Source organism: Ceratosolen solmsi, unplaced genomic scaffold (assembly GCF_000503995.2).
Source record: "Ceratosolen solmsi marchali unplaced genomic scaffold, CerSol_1.0 scaffold7, whole genome shotgun sequence".
Taxonomy (NCBI): domain Eukaryota; kingdom Metazoa; phylum Arthropoda; class Insecta; order Hymenoptera; family Agaonidae; genus Ceratosolen; species Ceratosolen solmsi.
The window spans coordinates 825,903-849,658 of NW_011948413.1; the positions used below are offsets into that span (position 1 = coordinate 825,903).

Below are 23,756 nucleotides of genomic sequence, written 5' to 3' on the forward strand. Positions count from 1 at the left end.
ATTGAAAATTTTTTTTGAAGTATCAGAAAAAATAATTTTTAAAATAATAATTTTATTAGCTTAATAAAATCATTAATTGTATTAGCTTTATAATTTTGTTCAAACGTTCTTAAATATTATTTAATTTAATGATAAAGAAAAGTTTGAATTACAAATGAAAATTAGTCAAAGTCGCATATTACCTGCATCTCATTTACATTATGTTTAGAGAATATTTATTTATTACGTACTACTATCTTTTTTAAATACAGTATAAAACACGTAAGAAGAGAAATACACATGCGCTGTTATTTAAAAAAAAGTTAGAGATTGAAATGGTTTTTATTCCGTAAAACCCTTAAGCGATGTATATATTTCCATCGTATTATGTTGTTATCTGGAAAGTATTGTTATATTAATGATGTGTATTGAATATTGTACAATGGGATAGAGAGAAAGAAAAAAAAGAATATTTAATTCCCAGAATGAATCATGAAGATGAAGATGAAAAATTCTTTCCTCGCATATAAAATTCAGTGAATGCATTTTGCATAACTATCTGACATATAACTCAACATGCAATAATACAACTACAAAACACCAAAATAATTCTCCTGGTTTCGTTCATACAAAGTAATTTTCACATTTCTACGATCGACTTTCAGTATTGTAAATATAAGGTTTGGTTGTTTATTTAAACATGTGTACATAATGTTAACAATTGCGAGCGTAGTAAAAAGTGACGACACACTACGCGCATCATTTAATCGTAGGACATCATCTTCCAATCTTTCTGATCACAGAATCATCAAGCAAGTTGTAAAATCAAGACAATATTTAAGTGTAAGGCTTATAAGCAAGGAGAGGAATAGACAAATTAATGCATACTTGGTCAAATCGACGATATTAAATAAATAGTGACAGGTAAAGATAATTTACAAGGAAAATTAATAAAGAATGCTACGACGTGCAACGAAAATGTAAGTGTTGGAGACTTAGGCGCGCGCTAGTAACTGGTGCTTCTCTCTCTCTCTCTCTCTCTCTCTTTCTCTCTCTCGGTCTATCTATCTACTTATCTATATATATTTATGTGTAGCCCCCTTGATGGTTCAGTATGTGTTGATCGCTCTTGTAGCCGTCGCAAATTCAGCTTGAATCGAAACCTTATTTCAGGAGCTGATGTGCTCTTTCATTTGCAACTTGTATCCTTGTCTCGTTCGACTCGCCCTGCAAGAGTAGAAGTGTCCGATTTTTATTTCTGGATTACCAGCAACAGTGACAACGCACTGTAAATGATTTCATATTATTGACCTTTAAGGGGAGGGAATCGATCTCCTTTTCCATGCTCAGAAATCGTGTAATAACATTTGAATGTACTATTATGCATACACCAACACAAAGATAAGCTTTTTGTTTTGGTTTATTACTAAGTCATTATGCATTAAATACATTAATAGTACTTTAAATGTTCTAAGATTCCAAGTTTCCGAAATTCATTTTAACTCTACTATTATTTTTATGTACGATTATTGTATTACAAATATTATTAGTAATTTTATCTTTAAAAATTTAATTTTCACCAAATACATTTAATTGTCGTCTGAAAAAATGAAATTTTTTATTCTCATAGAAAATTTTTTCTGCCGATTTTTCATATAAAACAATGAGTTCAATGTCAAACAGAAACCTATAATCATTTCGTAAGAAACTAATACATGAATATATTTAAAATAACCCTAAATTTCATTTAAGACACGATTATTTTTATTCAATTATTTCAAACATATTTAATTATTAGATATCTTGTTTAAAATGATACAGATTTCATACATTGTCCTTTAGGAATACAAACTGAATTTTGTTGATAAATTTTCTACATATTCGTGCAATTAACGTTTAAAAAGTAATCTTAATTTTCAAATTAAATCATATTAAAGCTATTAATATAACATTAATCACAATTTAATTGCATAATTTATATAAATATATTTAGATTTTTTTAGATAAACTTACTTACAAATTGAAAATAGCAAAATAAAGCTATACTAAATCTATATTTACGATTGTACAATTTCATTATGTAAATATATTATGGAAATAAAGGATTAATACAAGTTCAATAGAACAGCACTAAATTATTTCAATTTGTCCAAATTTACTATACAAAAAATCTACTTTTCAAATATCACAAAAGAAATTGTTAAAAAGGGACATTTTATGTAGTGACATAAATATATTTTCTGATAAAGAAAAGCTAGCAAATTATATTAATGGCTCGACAGGAGCTAATATTCAACTCTGCAAAAGTAAAGGAGATATAAAAAAATAAGTAATTAAGTTTGCAGTATTTTAAAACAATAAAATATAAATTATACAGACTATTTTAAATAAACGATCATTATTCTCTGCATTTTTAAACATCACGAATCTGTTATTATATAAACTTATTTGGTCATACACTTCACTTCATCTCCATACTGCTCGCAATTTATATATTTATTATACCATCTATAATGTGGATAATATATTTCTAATCTAATATCTAATATTTAAAGATCTACATAATAACAACAATAATTATCACAAACCTCCTTTTGGATATAATACACATAGGCATTTCTGAACAATACGCATTCCGTAACAAGGTCTCCTGTGTCTGGTGACACTAATGCGAGATGTCGGAAAAATGCTCAGGGTTTTACAGTATTGTGCGAATTGCAAAACAATGAACCTTTTCCGTAACAGTAGGGACACATACAACATGAGCAAAGAACATCGAGAGCGAGAGATGCCTGACCTTGCGATTGATCCTGTCGATCTGGCGATTCTGATTCTCGAGCTCGCTGCCCATGTCGATGGCCATGTTTCTGAGATTGCCGATCATCGTGTTGACTTGTCCCATGTTCTCCTCCATCTCGTTCTCTCGGGCATCGTTCGTAATCTTGCCAATGTAGCCGCCCTGAGGTCCAAGGCCGTTACGCTCATCCATTACTCGTTGGGGTTGATTGTTGACAACCTTCCCATCGTCATTTCCCTTCCATGTACCCTCGTCCTCTTTGAAGCTCGCGCCCCTAAAGCGCCGACGACCGCCTCAACGTCAATCATATATTTCTTTGATACCTTACTTACTTTATATTATTCTCTTTCTATAATTTTACACTTGAGCATGAGTGGTCGTTTTTACTTGTTTCATGGATAAAAGACATTACTCCGAGTAGATTAAATGTTCCAAATTCTCTCCAGTTTTTAATTTAATTATTTACTTTTATTACTAATTTAATGATTATGCGTTTATTACGAGAGTTGAAGAGTTTTTACTAATATGGATACAATGAAAGTATACAAGTCTAGAAGACTATGTTTTTAACGAAAAAAAAATCAATTACTTATACTTATCGTTGTCTGCATAAAAATCAAAATTTTTTCGTATACTTCAAGGAGTAAATAAAAATATAAAAAGATATAAGATAAATTAGTTGAATACTTTAAACATTGCAATAATTTTTCGTATTTTACATATTTATTTTTATCATGTGATTTTAAGCGTATTTCTTTGTATAACATGGTAATGAAAACATATTTTCAACACAGATAATTACACAAATAAAAAAATCTTTTCAACACAAATTTTTGTCTATCATTAAAAACTTCATTATATGACAAACAATGATTATTGTATAATAGTTATTAATATTAAATAGGTAAAAAGTAAACGAAAATAATTATTTATTTCAAGTAAAATATGGAATATAATAATTGAAGCTTTTTTTAAAATATCATAGTAAAGAATTTATTAAAAAATTATCCAAATGAATAAATTTTAACTTAATATTTAAGTTTAATAATTAAAATACTAAGTTAATAAAGGTTAAATATACGATTCACAATATTATAATAAATAATACAATATTCGTACTTGTTGCAGGGCAGAACGCAGAGACCACAGCATTTTTCCATTCCCGTCAAGTTCTTTTCAGCCTCACGCATGTCGGCATTGATTTGATCCATTCCCTCCTCGATGCGGTCAAGTTGTTCTATTTATACCAGCATATAACAATGTTATATCCTCGCCCTTCTTTTTTTGGAGATTTCTGGCTTCTCTCTCTCTCTCTCTCTCTCTCTCTCTCTCTCTCTCAAACATACGGACACGCACAGACATTTTCCTTCACTTTCGGATATTAATTTTCTCTCTTACGTGTATACATGCACGCTATCTTTTTCTTTTTCAAAATTACGTTGAAACAGCATTGTTACATCCATATCAAAATTTAGTAGCACGAAATTTTTTCCTTCAAACTAGTAAATTGAGATAAATAAAATTTAAAATACAAAATAATTACGTGCTTTAAAATTAATGGACGAACAATACATGTGCAAAGACTGGCTGGAGAATCAATTACAGAAAGTCACCCTAGAATTGTTAAATAATAGATATAGACTCAAAAATACAAAATTATTTTTACTACACAATATTAATATTGAAAAATTGATAGCAAATGTCTAACGTTATGAAAGTAATTAAATAGATACGTATTTTAAACTTAAATAAATTAAATTAATTAATACTCGTTGGAAAAGTTGAAAATAAAAAATATAAATTAATTTCATTTTTAACAATTTTCGTTCGCATATTTTTGCAGAAACAAGAGTAGCATAGATCTATTGATACCTAAACATAAATAGTAGCAATATATAAGAAGCAAACCTGAAGTAAATACAAATAATATATAATAAATCAGGACATTGTCAAACTCAAATATGTGTGGAATATGGCAAATAACAAAATGCTGCGAATTCGTTAATGGTTAGCTGATCGATTTTCACCTTTATCATTCGTATCAGAAAAAAGATTGATTGCTACTATTTTAAAAGTTACAAAACATATTTTTGCATGAGGCGGATAACTAACCTTTTCTAAATATAATCACCTAGTAATTTATGTAGTGCACATATACATTTAATTTTTATATCACCATAATTAATTTTTATTCACTTGTTACTATCAAGTGTGTTTAAACATTTTTTTTGACGTTTGACTTTATGATGAAAATTAATGTTTAATGTTATGTTTTGAATGATAGATTAACAATTTATGAATTTTTAAAAAATATTTATTTTGATTTTTAAAATATAATTTTATATTGAACATGGAAAAAAAGAATTTTTATAATTTTCCAACTGTTACTACATATATTTTTAAATATTTTGGCTTGAGCAATTTCAAATTGGTTCAAATATTATCTTGCATTCAAAAGTTAAATTATTTTATCGATGGCAGAGCATAATTATATCTATTTTACATTATAACAATTCGATACATTTATCGATAGTAGATTTTAAATCTAATATAACATTATTATTTATATGTTAGTTTTACGTATTATATATACTTTTCATTAGAGTCTATTAACTGTTTTACAATTAATTTAATGTAGTTTTATTTAAACAATATTCGTGCTTAACATACAGGTATTCTAGTTTATTTTAAATTCATGGTTTAATTAATATTATTTTAATTAATGGTGTATAAAACAATTAAAATTGGTTAACATTTAGAGTATTTAAAAATGCATAAAATAAGAGGAACCATTATACCAAATAACATATTCTTAATATAAAATAACATTTCGAAATCCATACTTAATGATTCATAATAAAATGTTAGTCAGTTGATTAATTTGTAAATCGATATCACTAATGAGTAGAAAAAAATTGTATAAAAGATCTTTCTGTATTATCCTGCTCGTCTTTGCACACAGTTCACGAAAAATTATACCATAAATCTAAGGTTATATTAATATATGTGGCAATATAAAGTTACAAAAATAACAACATAAACATTTGATTAATGAATGCATAGTGATAAGTGAGAAATTAGACTGGAGTTATTTAAGTATAAAACCGTGTGATTGCGCGAAATATATACTTAAAATATATAAGGTCTGAGCGTTGGTCGTTAAGGTGTCAGTGAGCATGAATTAGTATTTTTCCGTCATATATTTATTTTATTTTCTTATTCTTTGCAATCTACGATAAGGAATTAAAAGAGTAGAGTAAAACGTGGAAATTTTAATATTAACTTATCTAATTATTTGTTATTATGCACATTTTTATGTAATGAACCAGGAATAATACTTTGATTTAATAAGATATTGCACATTACATTTCGTCTTCGAATCATTCGTATTTATAATTATAGTCATTAAAATGAAGCTGTTACATCTAAGGCTAATGACTAAAGTTAATAATCTAAAATGAACAAAGTAAGAATATTCATTAAATTATAATAATACTAATCTAAAATTATTATTTGAATGAGTGATTTATATTTTACATTTATCCCAAATTCTTATAATTATTATAATAAAAAAGTTAATAAACAAAATCTATATAAATAATTTTGAAAAAATTGTACACTTCCAATTCCAATTTTTAAATTATTAATCAAAAGCTATATGTAATTAATAATATCTTGAGATTGTATTTATGTTTTCAGTGTATATTGCAAATATTATAATAAAACTGAGTCAGTATATCGTTCTATTAAGAAATTTAATCTACTTAATTTTATAATTTCTCTATATTATCATTTGCATTTAATTTTTTTCGATATATTTATTTAATATGTGATGAATCTGACTAATAGATAAATCCTCATGTATATAAGAGAAAAAACAAAAGAAATACTTTTTTTAATTTATTGAAATGTATAAGTTCTTAAAGTTTTCTTATTTGCCATTTGCATTAATATAAGGTTGTATTGGGTGTACGGTTATAGTCTTAAATAAAACAATATAAAAACAATTCTTTAGTAGATGTACCAATTATATTATTGTTAATAGTAAATATTTAGAGTTAAGAAAATTTAAAATAGGGTACTTTAAATTAAAATACTATAAAATCAACTTCAATAATCATTAAACAATATTATGAAATAAATTAAAGAAATTTCCTATATATATTAATATTATGAAATAAATTTTTTATCATATTTCAACTTGACTTAAAAAAAATATGATAATGAAAAAATTGAGTGATTAAAATTTTTATTAATGAAATTTAACTAAACATGAAATATAACCGCTCGATATTTGAAAACTTTTATCAACAGACGAAACATAGGTGAGTCGAACTTAAAATTTAATTAAAAGGTAACATTGTATAAGACTTCAAAATGAATAAATGACTCGGTTGTTATAAATATTTATACGATTTTTTAAATGTAAAATTCATCCTACTTTGAGTTTAGTTCATTCATGACACAAAAAATCCTGAAACATAAGGTATTGATGTATTACCGATCATCCAAGACAGCCTTACGCAAATGCTCTCCTACATACTACATTGTGTGAGATACATCGCTGATAAATTAGTTTATATAGAAGCTAATGAGGCTAGATAGAATGGCTTACCGCCTTGCTCGTCCAGCATTACAAGAGTTTTCATCCCGACCTCGTGGCTCTAAACAGGTACAACCGACCAATGAGAGAGGCATTAACATCATCACCCAATTGCGATATCTAGCGTGCTTTTCCGTCCAAAAGATATTGGAACACAACTCTTTGCTACTACTTAGCATAGTCTCGTTATTTTCTATTTCTTTTACTATTAATTAAATTATTTTCAAAAATTAAAAAAATTGTTATTTGTTCGAAAAAATATTTATTTTTTATAATATAAGATTAATATAATTTAAAATAAATAAGATTTATTTTGTATTGAAAAATTCATTCCGGCTTTACTTTTGGAACATATTTCAATAAATACCCAGTGATATAATAAATTGAAAAGACGAAAGTGAGATCGAACCATGTGATTTAGTAAAGCTGACAGATAATTGGTTTTGTGCATCGAGCGTGTTTCATTATCTATTTAGATACATTTTGAGCTTTTTCTGGTTAAATTTTTCTGCCGTTGCTAAATTGATATGTAACTAGAAAAAAACTTTATCTTTAGCTTTTTTACATATTATATACTCATATATAGTTTATAGAACCTTTTATTCTTATGAAACCCTATGCATCTACATTAATATTAGCTGTCTTGTAAATAATCTACTCTATAGCGTCATGATATAAAGAACAAAAAATGCACGCTAATTGTATGTTACACGTAATTTTATATAATTAATATTAACTAATAATATTGATGATGATAACGGCAATGGCTATGGCAATGAGTAGAATTTTGATAATAATTATTACAAAAATATGGCTAAAATGAAAATTAAATTGAATAAGAAAATCGATTAAAAAATAGAACATTAGTGGAGAAAAAAGAGAACGAAAATTTTTCTATTTGGGTTAAGAAAGTTCCAAAGCTTGTTAGTTAAGTACTGAATAATATCTCAAATCCTCTGTTTTAACATACATTTACATCATACACGTTTATATTAATTTTATGATAAGCTTGCTTTATATTTTCTATAATTGAAATTGACACCGTAAAAAAACAACTTTTGCTTGTACGTACATACATGGTTTATGCATTATTGTTAGCCATATATCGATAGACTAAATCTTTCATATATAATATTAATGCTTTATAAACTAAAACTAAATTATTACCGTATTTAATTATAAGATATAATAATAAATATTTTACACATAAGTAAATGTTGTCGTCATAAATATCTACACATATAAATGTATAACATCTTGCGTAGAAACTTTTTATATACAAGTCATACAAATAGTGGCATATATGAATATGAAATATATTAAAAGAAGTAATTCTTTTTGTTCATATTGATATTTGTATGTGGGGATATATGTTGGTAAGTATGCATGAACGAGAAGTAAGCTGTACATAGAAGTTTGAAGGAGATGGTAAAAATATATTAAATCAATAAAATATTGCGATATCGTTTAAATAAATTTTATTGAATCTGCATATATCTATGGCTAAATAAGTTATTGTATTATATACTAGCAGAACTTATTTACTATGAACTAGTTATTTTTAGTTCACCAGTTTGTTTCACTGTATGACTACTGGAATTAAAACTTTCTTAGATTTTACAAAATAATCATGTAATAAATTGTTCTCTTGAAACTTTATATTCGAACATGAGCAAATAAGTAAAAGGTAAATAAAAGCAATGTTTAAATACGATGACATAGAGTTAGTATTTTTAGTGTTTGTTATCAAGCGTTAAATTTTTAAAGGGTTAATTTATTAATTGTTTTACCATTATTTTTATGTATTGCTTACCCCCTTGATGATCTAGCATCGTCAAAGTATTCGCTCCAATTTCCTCGCTCTATAACATTTTCGATACCAACAATCTGATAAAGTTTCAAAATTAGGACGTCAAAATTTAAAACACGGTGTATATAAGCCATAGGTAAAAGATTAAGTAGAAGAAATAGTAAATGTTTATTATACGTTTTCACATAATGAAATGGAATCATTAATTAATTTAATTATAATTACTAATAATACAAACTTTAAAAATTAAATATAAGACACTATAAAATAAGTTTTACTAAAAATTGAATATATATAATGTAATGGGCACAATAATTGTAAGTGACAATAATCACTGAGTAAAATATGCTTAATAGGGTAATCGTGATATATTCATTAAACATAAAATTAAAATAGAAATTTGAACCAAATATATGTTATATATTAAATTAACTAATTAAAAAGTTAGAAAAATAATTAGATATACTCTAATAATTGAATAATACATAAACTTTATATAAAATATAAAATAAATCAATCATTAAGAAAATAATGTTTAATTTTCCTGTAACAATATTTTAAATTAAAGTAAATATCATATGTGATTGTAAAAGTTAAAGAGAAATTTAATTTCATATTCCTATTATAAAGTTGAAATATGTAGATGCCAATACAATTTGTAGGAAAAATATTTATATGCACGTTCAAATATTATTTAAATTTGTTTTTTCGCCTGAAAAGTAAAAAATAGAAAACACTTCCTTTTCTTTCATAAACTAGAACAGTATTTCCTTAAATAAATTTGATTATTTCTACCGAATATACTAAATATAAAAGAAAAAATATAATCATGAATAATAATAAATAATGAAATTGCGTAAACCGGGTACTGATATTATTCCGAGTTTTTATACTATATGTGAATAAATTATGAACATTAAAAAGAGTAGTCACTATTTTCTCTTCGCTACTAACAATACAATATTAAATGATGGATTTTTAATTAATTCTAGTTTAATACATTTCAAGCTTTATGTTTAAGCATGTGATTGCATCATCCAATTGCGCGTTCTTCTCTCTCTCTCTCTCTCTCTCTCTCTCTCTCTGTCTTTCACTTTATACAATTTTTATCATTGAAGTTCTATTGATTTTAAATCTTTAACGTTCTTCTCATAGTATTTTCATTGCCAACACTTTAGAAGCGAAAATTAAAATAATATAAAACGAATGTTATAAATTCATTTTTATTAATACAAAATTACAAGAAAACATAATTACAAAATTCATTCACCCATTTAAATATTATTTAAAAAAATTAATTTTTATCTTTTGCCAAATATATATCAATCAATGATTATTTTTGATAGTTAAATTTAGTAAATACTTAACAAGATAAATGAAATACTTTACTTCCTATATTACTATTCTTGTAAATGGCAAGCATAATTTATTTTAGTCTTTTAGTATTTTAGTATTTATTTAGTCGTTTAGACTAATAACACTTTGATAATTATAATAAACTGTTAAAATAAAGAATTGAGATATAAAAAAGGTTTTTAATTGTAATAAATTGTAATAAAAATAGTAAAACTATCCTTTTAAGAATATTTTTTTTTATAGGTTAAAAAATATTTCAAATAAGATAAAAATGAAGGCTTAAAATGAAGGATTGAAAATAGTTAAAATTAATGATGAAAAATGTCGATGGTTAACTGTAAAAAATATATAAATGCTGTTAATAATAAAATAATAAAAATAAATATGTAAATATTACATTTTTCGTATATGTTGAGAATGTATATTTAAAATATATAAATATAAATAGACAACACTGCGTAATTGATTAATCAGAACTAGAAAGCCAAGGTTATGAAAGGAAATATTGGTCTATATAAAATATATTCGCTACAGAAACAATATTTTGAGTATGATGAATGAATATATATCGTATGTAGATACGATTAATAAACGGACAGAAAGCTACTACTAAAACAAATACACGTAACAATTACGATATAATACGAATTAACACTATATAACGTACAGATTACGTACGTAGACTAAAAGCAACACAACTAGAAGCTTTTGGTGAGGCTACGTAAGTAGGTACAAAGTATGCTTAACAATTATGTTTTAACTAAAAAGTAAAGTTTTTTTACTAAATTATAATATACTGATTTTTAAAATCTTTGTATTTGATGTAATTGAATCTTTGAAACATTGTAATGTAATCGTTATTTGTAATATAAAAAGTTAATTATTAAATTACTTTAATACAGTTATATTATAACAATTAATTAAGGATATATTTAAGCTATATCAATTTAATCTTAATTTCTATGTATGTAGAACTGATGTCAGGCAATAAATACGAATCTTTTAGAAGGAAAACTAAATATATAGCATATTATATACAATAAAATAAAATTATGTGAAAATAAAAGTTGAATAGACAATATTCCACTATGAATCATGAGTTAATGCAAAAATGTGCGATTATATAAATACTATAAAAATATAATATACGTACCTACGGTTTTGATAAGGTATTAAAGAGTAAGATTAAATGAAAGGATAAAATTAAAAATCCATTCGAATATAATCTAAAAATATGAAGTAGTTCACCTGTATTTTGCAATAAGTGTTAAGCACAATACTATATATATATACGGTTTCATTTTTTAAATATAATTTTTAATCTTTTACATTATGTTTAGATTTAAATTAAAATATTACTATCAGTTGGAGTTCCTTCATTTAAGTTATTTTCATTTTTGTCACTCTTACTTTTTTTTATTCATCGATTAGATATTGGTAGGGGATAGGATGAATATTAAGAATATGTATATATAATATATAAAGATATATAAATAGAAGATAGACATAGACAATGATAAAAAAACATTTTCAAATAATTTTTCAACGTATCATAATGAAATAATAATAGAAAATTACAAATTACTATATCAAAAAAGTATATTTTATTTAGAAATGCAATAATATGATAGCATATAATGATTAAAAAAGTTTGAAGTAAAAAGAAATATAATGTGTATGAAAATTAGACTTGATTTACGAAGAAGTTACTTTTGTCTGTCATGAATAATCAATCTATTACGTATTGCTGTACTATCTATAATGTTTTAAGTATTATATATATTTTTTATTATTATTATCATTAAGATATTTTATTATTTTTGTCATTATTATTGGTACCTGTTAAATCTTAATCGTTGTAGTACATGTATGCAAAATCAAAGAAAATTTTCATTAACGCCAAAATTACCCGACCTTTTTCTATGCATCATTATTTTCTCATAATTATTAAAGTTTTATTTTAGTCACATTCTTAAATGTGTTTATTTATTTATTTATTTATTGTTTGTGTCTATGCACATATAGTTATTTGTAAAGTATTCTCCTTTATTTATCATTGGTTGATAATGGGGAAATTAAAGCAGAAAACGACGCTAACCAACACCTTATCAACCAACCAAGCCACAGTATAACGGTTGACGTGCAGATGTCTCCAGTGACGTGAAAAGACTCATTACAAATATAAAATCCTCTGATTAGATGATATATTTTTTCCTTTTATCTGTTTCTTTAGAATTGATTATAAAATTATTATGAAGTACATGCATTTCAACGTACTGTACCAAAAGTTCCAGGATGAATTATTATAAATAAACACTTTCAACTATTAATAATCTACAGAACTATGTTACTGGAAACAAATATTAACTATAAAAAAATCAGTGAATTTTATTTTTATAATAATGATACTAATTTTTAAATATTTGCTTAATTAATTTAAGCTTAAATTATAGTTAGTTTAAAATAAATTTCAATAGAATTGTAATGCTGATTCAGTATTTACTGCTGAATACTACAAAACTATTTAAAGATATATAATGAAATATAATGATTTATAATATATATCATATATAATGAAAAATTCGTCCCGTTTCTTTTGGTAGAAATTATGCTGTTCGGAAAAGATTAAGTATAATAAATTTTATTATAAATAATAAAAAATTTAAAGGAAAAACAAAAACTCAGTGCATCGACGTACATGATACGCAACAGAATATCAAAGTAATAAATTAAAAAGAAGAAAAATATTTAAAAAATCGATTTAAAGCATTGTTAATAGTATGTTATAAAAAAGGTATTATTTTAGAGATAAATAATAAATAATATTCTGGACGATACGACATTGTATTATCCAAAAGAATTAATTGAGATAACAAAACAGATATTGTCTGGTATTGACTGATTGATTTAGAGCGAATTGAAACTCACCTCCCTGGTCGTCCAGTGCGACCAGAGTACGGATACCGGCCTCCTTGCTCTAGAGACACATAGAGGGAGCAGCACAACACACAAAAAAAGAGAAACCACCACCAGTGTTAGAGGAAGTATTCGTATATATAGTATATAAGTAAATTAGTAAGTATATAGATTTAGTAAGTATATTTCATGTATATTGAGGAGCATAAGGACACTATTATTAAAGTGAAAGTATAAAATTGTTTCTTGGTCAATGGACATTTCATATATATGTGTTTTATTTCGTAATCGGTTAAAATATTATTGTTGCATTTGTGTCACATACATTATCTGTGATAACTGTTAAAAGAAAGAAAGCATTAAATTAGTCGACAATTGGCGGAAATAATGAATTGTTATTAATATTATCGTATTTATTAATACGTCTCATCAAAGGATGTTTATATCCATTATACGGGGGGATATAATAAATAAAATATTGTATATAAATAAAAATATATACAATAATTTCCACAAAACATGAAAGATATACGGAGCGAAAAGAATGGTGTGATTTTATATTCTTACAAGGACATTTCTATCGTTGCTGTTGTTATCTTTGTGATTTTTGTTCTTGTTATTGTACTTATGTTGTACACTGTTGTTGTGGTCGCGATCTTATGTTTTGATTTTAAACTTCCCTGTGTTTTATCCTTAGTGTAGTTTCTTGATTATAGGATTAAGCATAAATTGTTCCTAGAAATGAGAAATATGAACGCCAGTATTTTAGACACAGCGTAGGTCTTTTTTTCATTAATTTGAGTATCTACTTAAATACATTATCATAAAAGTTGAATGTGCTGTCTGGATATTCTATCCTATAATATGAGATCAGAGATTTTGCATTGTATACCTTAAATTATTATCATTTTAATAATAATTAATCCTAAAATATGATTTTAACTTAAATAATAATACATAATCAAATATATACATATCAAACAACATATTTTTTTACAAATTTAAAAACTTTTCAGCTAAATGTATTTAATATTGCTCATTACATGTTTGACCATATCATAGATTTTATAATTAATTATAAAGATAGATAATTATAAAATAGATTTTATAATTATAAAACTTATAAACTATATTAATTTAACTTTGTTTTATTAGTTATGTTAAAATCATATTTTAGGATTAATTATTATTCAAATGACAAATAATTTTTAAAATGTTTATTCGGTATGATTATTAAAAATTAATTGTTCAAACATAAATTTATTTAATATATTATTTCAAAGCAGAGAGTAGTAATTGTGATATTTTTTAGAGTGATAATTCTCTTTTTAGTAATTATAGATAAGTCAACACAACAATTGAGATAGATCAATTTTGAAAAGTATTAAAAAAAAAAACGTCAAATGTGTTTTGACAAGCCAAATATGAATAGGACAAGAGTTGAAGGAAAACTGAAAATTTTCGCAATATGCAAATAACATAATTTTGTCTGTTACGAAATTGTATTACATTGATATGAAATGAGAGAAATTAAATTTTTAATAATTTAATTTAATAAAAATAAACTAAAAATTAGATACTTCGATTTCGTCATAAGTATTATGCGATTACTACAATAAAATGAAAATATATTATAATAAAGTATGTTCTTGTACAGAATCAGTGTCGTTAATTTTACTATCTTTTAGTGATACTTGTTAAAAAAGGAGATTTATTTATTCTCATTCAAATTTGTTTTCCAATTAATTTACATAAACCTTTTGTATTAACTAAATTTTATATTATTATTTATGCTATTATCATAATATCATTTTTAAACATTTTTAATATTCTGTATATTAATTAAAATTTTAAAACTTAATAAATATGATATAATGATATCTTTACATAAAAAGTACTAATTTGATATAAATTGTCTTAAAATTTACTATCGAATTATATCATATATATCAAGGAATACAAATTATATCATTATATTAGAAAATGTTTAAAATAAAATTAAAAGTTAAACGAATCGAGCGATTTAAAATTAGTTTTAAGTTTTAGAATATATATTGTAGTTTCTAGATATAAATAATAGAACAATTTTAATAAAATAAATATATAAATTTATCACAATAAATAATATTTTTTATAATTACAATTGCTACATATTAAAGAAATATTTAGTGTATATTTTGATTTTTTCTTAATTTTATAAAGGCTCAATAATATTTTCCTTGATTAGTGAATAACAATTTTTTATTTTTCAATTTCAGATTCCTCATTTTCAGTTCTAAGTGCAATATAAATAAAACATTTTAACAACGTTTTAACAATTTTATTAATCCGTAGAAAATCATGAATCACAAAGAATTGAATCTGAGTAAAGCAAAATACACCTTAGAAAGAGCAATTAATGTGTCTTCTAGATATATGCAAATTATAAACTTATATATATATATATATATATATAATTGAAGCTGAAGAAAATCATAAAGATTTAATATGTTGGTTAATAGAATGAAGAGTAATCCTGGTACATTACTGGTAGTAGATTTTCGTGACAACACTAAAATTGTTCAAAAGCATCTTCTCAATCTCCTAGGCTCCATCCACAATCATATTAATTTTATTTTAAATTTACTTTACATTTGAACCCTTTGCCAAATATATAATTAAATACCCTTACTTTTGAAGTTCTCCTTTATTATTCGCATAGTATGCATACCTATATATATATATATATGGATGTGGGTATGTAAACATACAGTGCGACAGGTCAGCCACTAACATCACAATGACAGCAACAGCAACGTCAGCATCACAAAAAATTGTGAAAAATTGTGTTATTGTATACTTGACTAGTTAGTATTACTAGATAGCATTACTACTGAGCATGACATTGATAAGTTTAGTAGAATAAAAACAGCAACAGTAATAATAGTACTAGTAGTACTAGTGATAATTGTAATAGTAGCTGGTAGTAACATCAGCAATAATATATTAATTGTATTAATAGTATTAATAGTAGCAATTGCTGTAATAGTAGCAGTAGTCGTAGCAGTCTCATCAACAGCAGCGGTAGTAGTAGTACTAGTAATAGTAGTAGTAGTAGTAGTAGTAGTAGTAGTAGTAGTAGTAGTAGTAGTAGTAGTAGTAGTAGTAGTAGTAGTAGTAGTAGTAGTAGTAGTAGTAGTAGTAGTAGTAGTAGTAGTAGTAGTAGTAGTAGTAGTAGTAGTAGTAGTAGTAGTAGTAGTAGTAGTAGTAGTAGTAGTAGTAGTAGTAGTTGTAGTTGTTATTCTTAGTGTTGACGCTGCAGTTGTTATGTTTGAATATGTTTGTTATAGATGCTGTGATAGTGATAGTAATAATTATAGGGATTATAATGGTAGCAATAGTCAAAGGAACATAAAATAGGTTGTCCGTATGTGTAGTAGTAGTAATAGTATGTGTAATAACAACTATAAAAAAAATAGATAGAATGTAGATATAGCAGGTGTAATAACAACTATAAAAAAAATAGATAGAATGTAGATATAGCGACAACAATTAATATATTGATAGGCCCATATTATTGATTAGCCCAGCAGCCTAAACCGTTAAATACATGTGTATTGCCGTTCTCACAATCATTATACGTTTACTGTAACATAAAATAGTATATGCTACATACCTATGTAATCGATTAGATGTATTATATAGAAATTTAAAATTATATTTTGAAAAGTTGATGTGTGCTTGTTATTCAACACTCCATAGATTATAATGGGATTTAGTGACAGATATCAGAAAAAAGCTTTATCATGCACCATTTATTTGACTATATTGTGAAAAGTTTCTACAAACGTATTGTCCGTGGATGTAAAACCATTTTTTTAGTAATAAAACAATATTCGACTAAGTGGATAAGAGAATATGTGAAAAACCATTTTGAAGTTTAAAATACTCTCTGAGAATGCTCAATTACCGATTTTCTATGAAAAAATGATTGTGTATTAAATATAATGTCACCTATCTGGTTTATAAATTGATAATATTGTTGATTATGATTATTAATTTCACATTATTGTTTAAGACTTTTTTACCACTTTTATTTATTATAGTAAAAATGTCAAATAACATGCATAGTTACCAGCAAATTATAATATACTGAATTTTTTATCGTCCTTGAAATAAACTATTTGCATTTTTACTTCAAGTTAATTGTATATTTTTCGTCATGACTTTTATCTGGTTGCAAAGATATCAAGGATAAAATAAAATAAACAGGCATAATTTTTTAAAAGCTATTCCCATAAATTATTTACATTTTATAAACGAAGAAATATATCTGTAGCACATAAATTATTCATACTCGACTGTACTCGAATATAAATACTGGACTGTATTTCATTAATTTTACTTGATTCAAATAGATTTATTATAAATACAATAGTGTTCCAAATAATGTAAATACTAGTTATTGCTTACTTTATAGTTGCATTTTTAAAAATTCTTTACTTAAATAATTAGATGTAGCATTGGTTGATAGTACTTTTGTATTTATAAATTAAAGAAATATAATCTAAAAATTTAATGAATATAATATTAAACAAATATATATATATTATTTTATTTATTATATATATTCAACAATGTAATTATCAATTTAATAAATAGTTAAACTTTACTGTATATTTGAAACATTCAAACGTTTAATGTAAAATTAAGAAAATATTAATATATACTTAATAGTATAAAGAATAATATTAATATACTTAATATTTAAATATTTAATAATCATTTTAAAATCATAATATATAAAAGATTATCTAAGTAATTTTAAATTAAGAATATATGAGTAAACTTTAAACAAATATAATACGATATTAGATAAATCTTTTCATCTATCAAATATCAAATACGTGTTGTTCTCAATTTTCATAATACATTATAAAAATTCCAATTGTTATTATGTATTCACAAGAGTTTTAATTAAATTAATGCATAATAAAATGTTTTAAAATTGATAATGAGTACATAACCTGTACTGTAAAAATTTATACAAAATATATTGCCTTACATTAAAAAATTTAATAAAAAGAGCTCACTTTATATTGAAAATTTGTTTAAATATCGGTAATAAATAGATTAATATTTTATTCATCAATGATATATGTGTATAGAAGTATAAGTTATTAACAATTAGTCGTCTGTTAACAAATCAAGCTACAATACCAGAGGGAAAAAGAAAAAGAGGATGCTTATATTTACTCATATATTATAGGATATCGAATGTTAATTTGTTATGTTCATTAATCATTGATTGACTTCCGAAACTGTGCCTCGAAACGACGAGGTATTGGAAAATCAATCATTCTATACACATGTATGAATACGTACATAGAGGTAATTATAAGCAGAATTGCTGCTTTTGGTATAAAAATAGTATGAAAATGAAAGAGAAATAAGACAATTAGAAAGATAGAGGAGAGATGCAAGCCTATTAATCAGAAATGTAATAGTCCCGATGATCTGTATAAACTCTTAAGTTTATACTTATAATTCACAACATTATCCTTGTTTAATCATGTATATCCCAAATTGGTAGTTATAATTTATATTAAATCAACAGTAATTAATTCGTTTAAAATATCTAAGATTCTTCATTAAAAATTAATACAATATTTGTTATTTTAATATTGATTTCGAATATTATAAAGGCTTTTACAGATAATCGAAAATATAAACACATTGTGTAGAAATCCAAGCAAATTAACAGGTAAATTAAAAGACAGATAAACATAGGACAAAAAACAGGATATTAAAAAAAATACATAAGGAATGTCTATAAACATTATCATTGGTAAGTAAATCGTGGATAATTCGATGATATTATTTTTGAGCTTATAATATTGTAAACACTTAAATGAGCGATTGAAATATAAGATGTAGTATGTTGTATTGGTTTTTATTCGTAACAAAAATATTTTGTTGTATTTTGTTCGTTTTGTTAATGTGTGCAAACATTTGCAACTTTCTACTTCTTTATCTTTTTTTTTAATAATAGCTATTCATAAAGAATCAAGGTATATATATTTTCATTTCAAGAGAAACTAGAAAAACGATATAAAATACTGATACATGTCAGTACTCGATATGTAAGCAACTGTACTTATGCAAAATTCGAATTAATATACATAATTATTGCAGTATATTTGTGTATATTCAAATTATTATTGAATCGCTTTAAATAATTGTTGACTGGCATAACTACTTTTTCGTTGCCATAAAATATAATTAAGAATTAATCGAATGGAAAATAGTATTGAAAAATCGATTAGCATGATTAGAAATATAAGACGAGAATTGTTTATGTATTTTTTCATCACCATCTAGTTTACAAATAAAATAAACATGTATTAAGATACTCGATATAAAAACGCTATGTACAATGTAACTAAAGATTAAAATAATTTGAATTTTTATTTTTATTTTTTTTTAATTTTAATATTTATTTGTTTTTATTTATTTATTTAATTAATTTATTTATTTAATTTTTATTTTCTTATACAATACACATCATCATGTTTTTAAATATTAATATATATGTTTAAATATATTAATCATATTCTTAGTTGTAGTAAAAATTTATTATTACAGAGATTGCCTTCTTATTAGAATATACTATAAATATAACAGATTATATTATAAAATTATTAAAAAGAATTAAATACTGCACGCTTTACTTATTAAAACATTTCAATAAACAACAAATACCGTTAATTTAAAAATTGATTAGATCATTAATTTCATAAAAAATACATAAAAAATAATTATATTATTTTAATCTTTAGTTACATATGTACATAGCGATTTTATATCGAGTTAATTCTATTTAACATTATTTTTAATGAACGTGAGGAATAAAAAATCTTTTAATAAAGTTTTCAAAGATCATGAATATCAAATAAAGTTTATTTCTAGTCTATTCATTTACATTATATAACTAATTAATTATTAAAACATCAATACATACAATTTCTTATATTTAAATAATTATTATACTGTTCAGTTTCATGTGCATATATCTCCTTAATTTATTTGAAAGAATTGTTTTAATTTAATTATTATAATAATATTCTTATAAAACATGTATATTTAGATAATAAAAATAAATTACTCAGATAATAATTGGTTTTATTTAAGATCCAAATATATAACACAAATTTTATCATTAATACATATAACGGTCTTGGTGAATTTCAGTAAAAATATAATACCAATAATATTATGATTAAATATATGTCATAAATTTGAATACTAAAAAATATAAGTCCAATAAAATTACGATTAGATATCTCATATAAATATGAAATATATTTATTATAATTTTTATAATATATTAATATTAATCGTCAAATTTTTATATCTAAAAATAAATTTTATTTTATATTTTGTTATATCTTCCAGTACGTATTATTGATTGTATATGACTAGATGTATGTAATAAGTGATTAATTTTTTTATACAAAACCAAGTAACTTTACCATTTAATATAAAAAAAATAAAAACAAAAAAAAATGTGTTCTTAATAGTACTTAAAAAATTTAGTATTACTATTACGTTATGTAATACATTATGTAAATTTGGTAGTATATATTACATTAGATGTAAAAGAAATTTAACAAAACTGTAATGAATATTTTTAAATTTCAATGTATATATATATATATATATATATATAAGAAAATATTTCTTATATAAGAAGAATTCAATAAATAGTGGAACAAATATTATCAAGAAAGTATTAATTATCGAAGAAAATATAATCGAATACCGAATTGTACATTTTCCATCTAAAGAATCGGATTCCATTAAGCAAAATGGTAATACAACAATCGATCAACGTTAAAAACACGACAACGAAACAAGGACAACTTAGCGTCCAGTGGGTTCAATCATGATCCTGTATGTCTGTCTGTCACTATAATAATCGATGGATGTTTTCTACCCAAATATTGCGCACGCGTAAATGCGTATGCGCGCATATGTGGGACGTTAGATGTAGGCGTGTTGGTGTTCGAGAATACGGAGATGGCAGTGGTCTATGCATCGGCACGCGCGACCTTGACAATCGATAATGCAACCCCGACAATGCCCAAGCTTCGTTCAATGGACCCGACCTTGAAACGTTTCTTTTCTCTTTCTCTCTCTCTCTTCTCTCTCTCTCTCTCTTTTCTCTCTCTCTTTCTCTCTCTCTCTCTCTCTCTCTCTCTCTCTCTCTCTCTTCTTAATGCTACATCTTTCATCTCGCTGAGCTGAAGTCTGAAAATCTCAGTAATGCAAGTCTTTCTTTTTTATTCATTACCAGTATCCTTCCTCTTCCACATTATTTTCCTCTATTTTCATTAGCAAATTAGACCATTTATCTCTCTTTATTGAATTTGTACATGTGAAAAATCATTGAGTCTTCATCCACCATTTCCGTACCCTCTTTAATTAATTTTCGTTCTATACACATAACAAGACCTCGTATTCTTGTATCCGTGCATTTTCCTATAAAATTAAATGCTAAGGGCAGTTTCTCTTGGCCGATCACTTTCTGAAATACTTGTGAACACACTACAATTGTTTTTGTTCAATTTTTCATTTACATTCGTATTATTTTTTCGTCTTTTGTATTTATTTTTGTTTCTTTTTTTTGTTTTTTGTTTTTTTTTTTGTAGAAAGACAAGAAAACATGGACGATCGGCTAAGAGAAGCTGCGCAAGGTACTCACGGAAATTGAGCAATCGAATCAATTTATTTCAACATAATTTGAGTTAATTCATTTTTCATTCCTCATCACTCATTTCAGCGAAATAGAAGAAAGTTAATTTCCGTGAATAACCTCTTAAAAATATAGGCTACGTTACGCTACTTGAATACTATAAGAATATAAATAAAATATTTTCATAGCAAGAGTATATGAAAGTGGATTGGCTTACCTCCTCGCATAGTGCCAGCATACGCCTCGTACTTTCCAAAGACTATAACATAGTAATTTTTTTTATTTTATTATTTCAGTAGCATACATATTATCGCTATATACAATAATTAGTAATATCTTAAGAAGAGCTTACCTCATCAGTCGTTTGCCCAGCCTTGTATTGAAGCTCCTGTAGCTCAGTGCGGGGTGGTCCGGGCTCAGCCGCCCCGGCAGCTGACGTCGGTGCGGGCATCCTCGGTTTATTTCAGTATTTATTTGCTGGCGACTGATTCACTGTTTGCAGTTTCTACTAGTATCCGGCTAGTCACTCTAACCTCTCACCCAATATTCTTGACTCCTAAAAATTACCGGTCAATCTATTAGTACGTTCTACTCATTAATCGAACTCTTAATTACATGTCCTTGTATTTTTCCTACTCCGAGGATAGAAAAATACTCTGAGTTTTCCAGTCGTGCAAATTTCAGGGATTAAAAACATAATTGATTCGATGCTTCTTACTTTCTTTATTATTTTTGAGATCTTATGTTTCAGTAACTTATTGTAATAATGTCATGGAATATAAGATCCTCGTCATTGAACTGGTCAATATTCATTTCTGATGATTTATTTTCTTTTTCTTTTATCTTTAAATTTATAATTCAGTTGGATGAAAAGTACACACGTAATTGCATTAGCAAAATAACAAATAAAACACATAATAAGTGATTTCAGATTTATTTTATTGATGTAAAGTTGTTTATTAATAATGAAGACAATGAAATTTACACTCCTTAAGCTTAGCTTGAACTAATCGATACTAAATATAAATCATTTGGATAAATGTATATTCCTTTACTTCGATAAGTATTTTTTTTAAAACATTTTAATAGATGATACAATCATTCAGTTAAAAATATTTGCTCAAACGGGTTCAAATTTTTTGTTAAACTTTAAATATATTTTAATTGAGAAGTATGTTAAGATGTATTTTTAATATTTTGTCGTTATGCTGATGAATAATACGTAAAATTAAATTAAAAAACATAAATTTTATACAAATATGTAAAGACACGTTCAAAATACATGGAATAAAAATGTATAGCATCTACATGTACACTAATAATTGAAAATTATATGATATTTATTTTTGTTTATAAATCATCACTTATGATTAATTTTAAATAATTCATCATAAATAATGAATATAAAATAAGTATTAATGACTAACCAAATTAATTTCACTTCTAAATAATCATTTATTTGATGTAAATAATAATTTTTTTCTAATTTAGTTCTAATCTAAAAGAGTCAGTCTTTGTTTTTTCATCTTCTATAATGTACTTATTATTATTATTATTATTA

General features: G+C 24.8%; 1 protein-coding gene across 3 annotated transcripts; it reads right to left on the reverse strand.

The window, feature by feature from the left end:
* Window positions 1–173: 173 nt before the first annotated feature.
* Window positions 174–22,952, reverse strand: Snap25 (Synaptosomal-associated protein 25kDa). Of its 3 annotated transcripts, none has more exons than XM_011505814.1 (6): window positions 22,548–22,952; window positions 22,413–22,454; window positions 7,392–7,440; window positions 3,896–4,013; window positions 2,777–3,050; window positions 174–1,206 (listed from the first exon to the last, which is right to left on the reverse strand). In XM_011505814.1, exons 1-6 carry the CDS (start codon window positions 22,644–22,646, stop codon window positions 1,144–1,146), a joined length of 645 nt encoding a protein of 214 aa, XP_011504116.1. In that variant the 5' UTR covers window positions 22,647–22,952; the 3' UTR covers window positions 174–1,143. The 3 variants fall into 3 exon arrangements, with proteins under 3 accessions (XP_011504116.1, XP_011504109.1, XP_011504101.1); XM_011505807.1 differs by lacking the exon at window positions 7,392–7,440 and adding an exon at window positions 13,474–13,522; XM_011505799.1 differs by lacking the exon at window positions 7,392–7,440 and adding an exon at window positions 9,193–9,241 and having other exon boundaries at window positions 22,548–22,951.
* Between the last annotated feature and the right edge of the window lie 804 nt (window positions 22,953–23,756).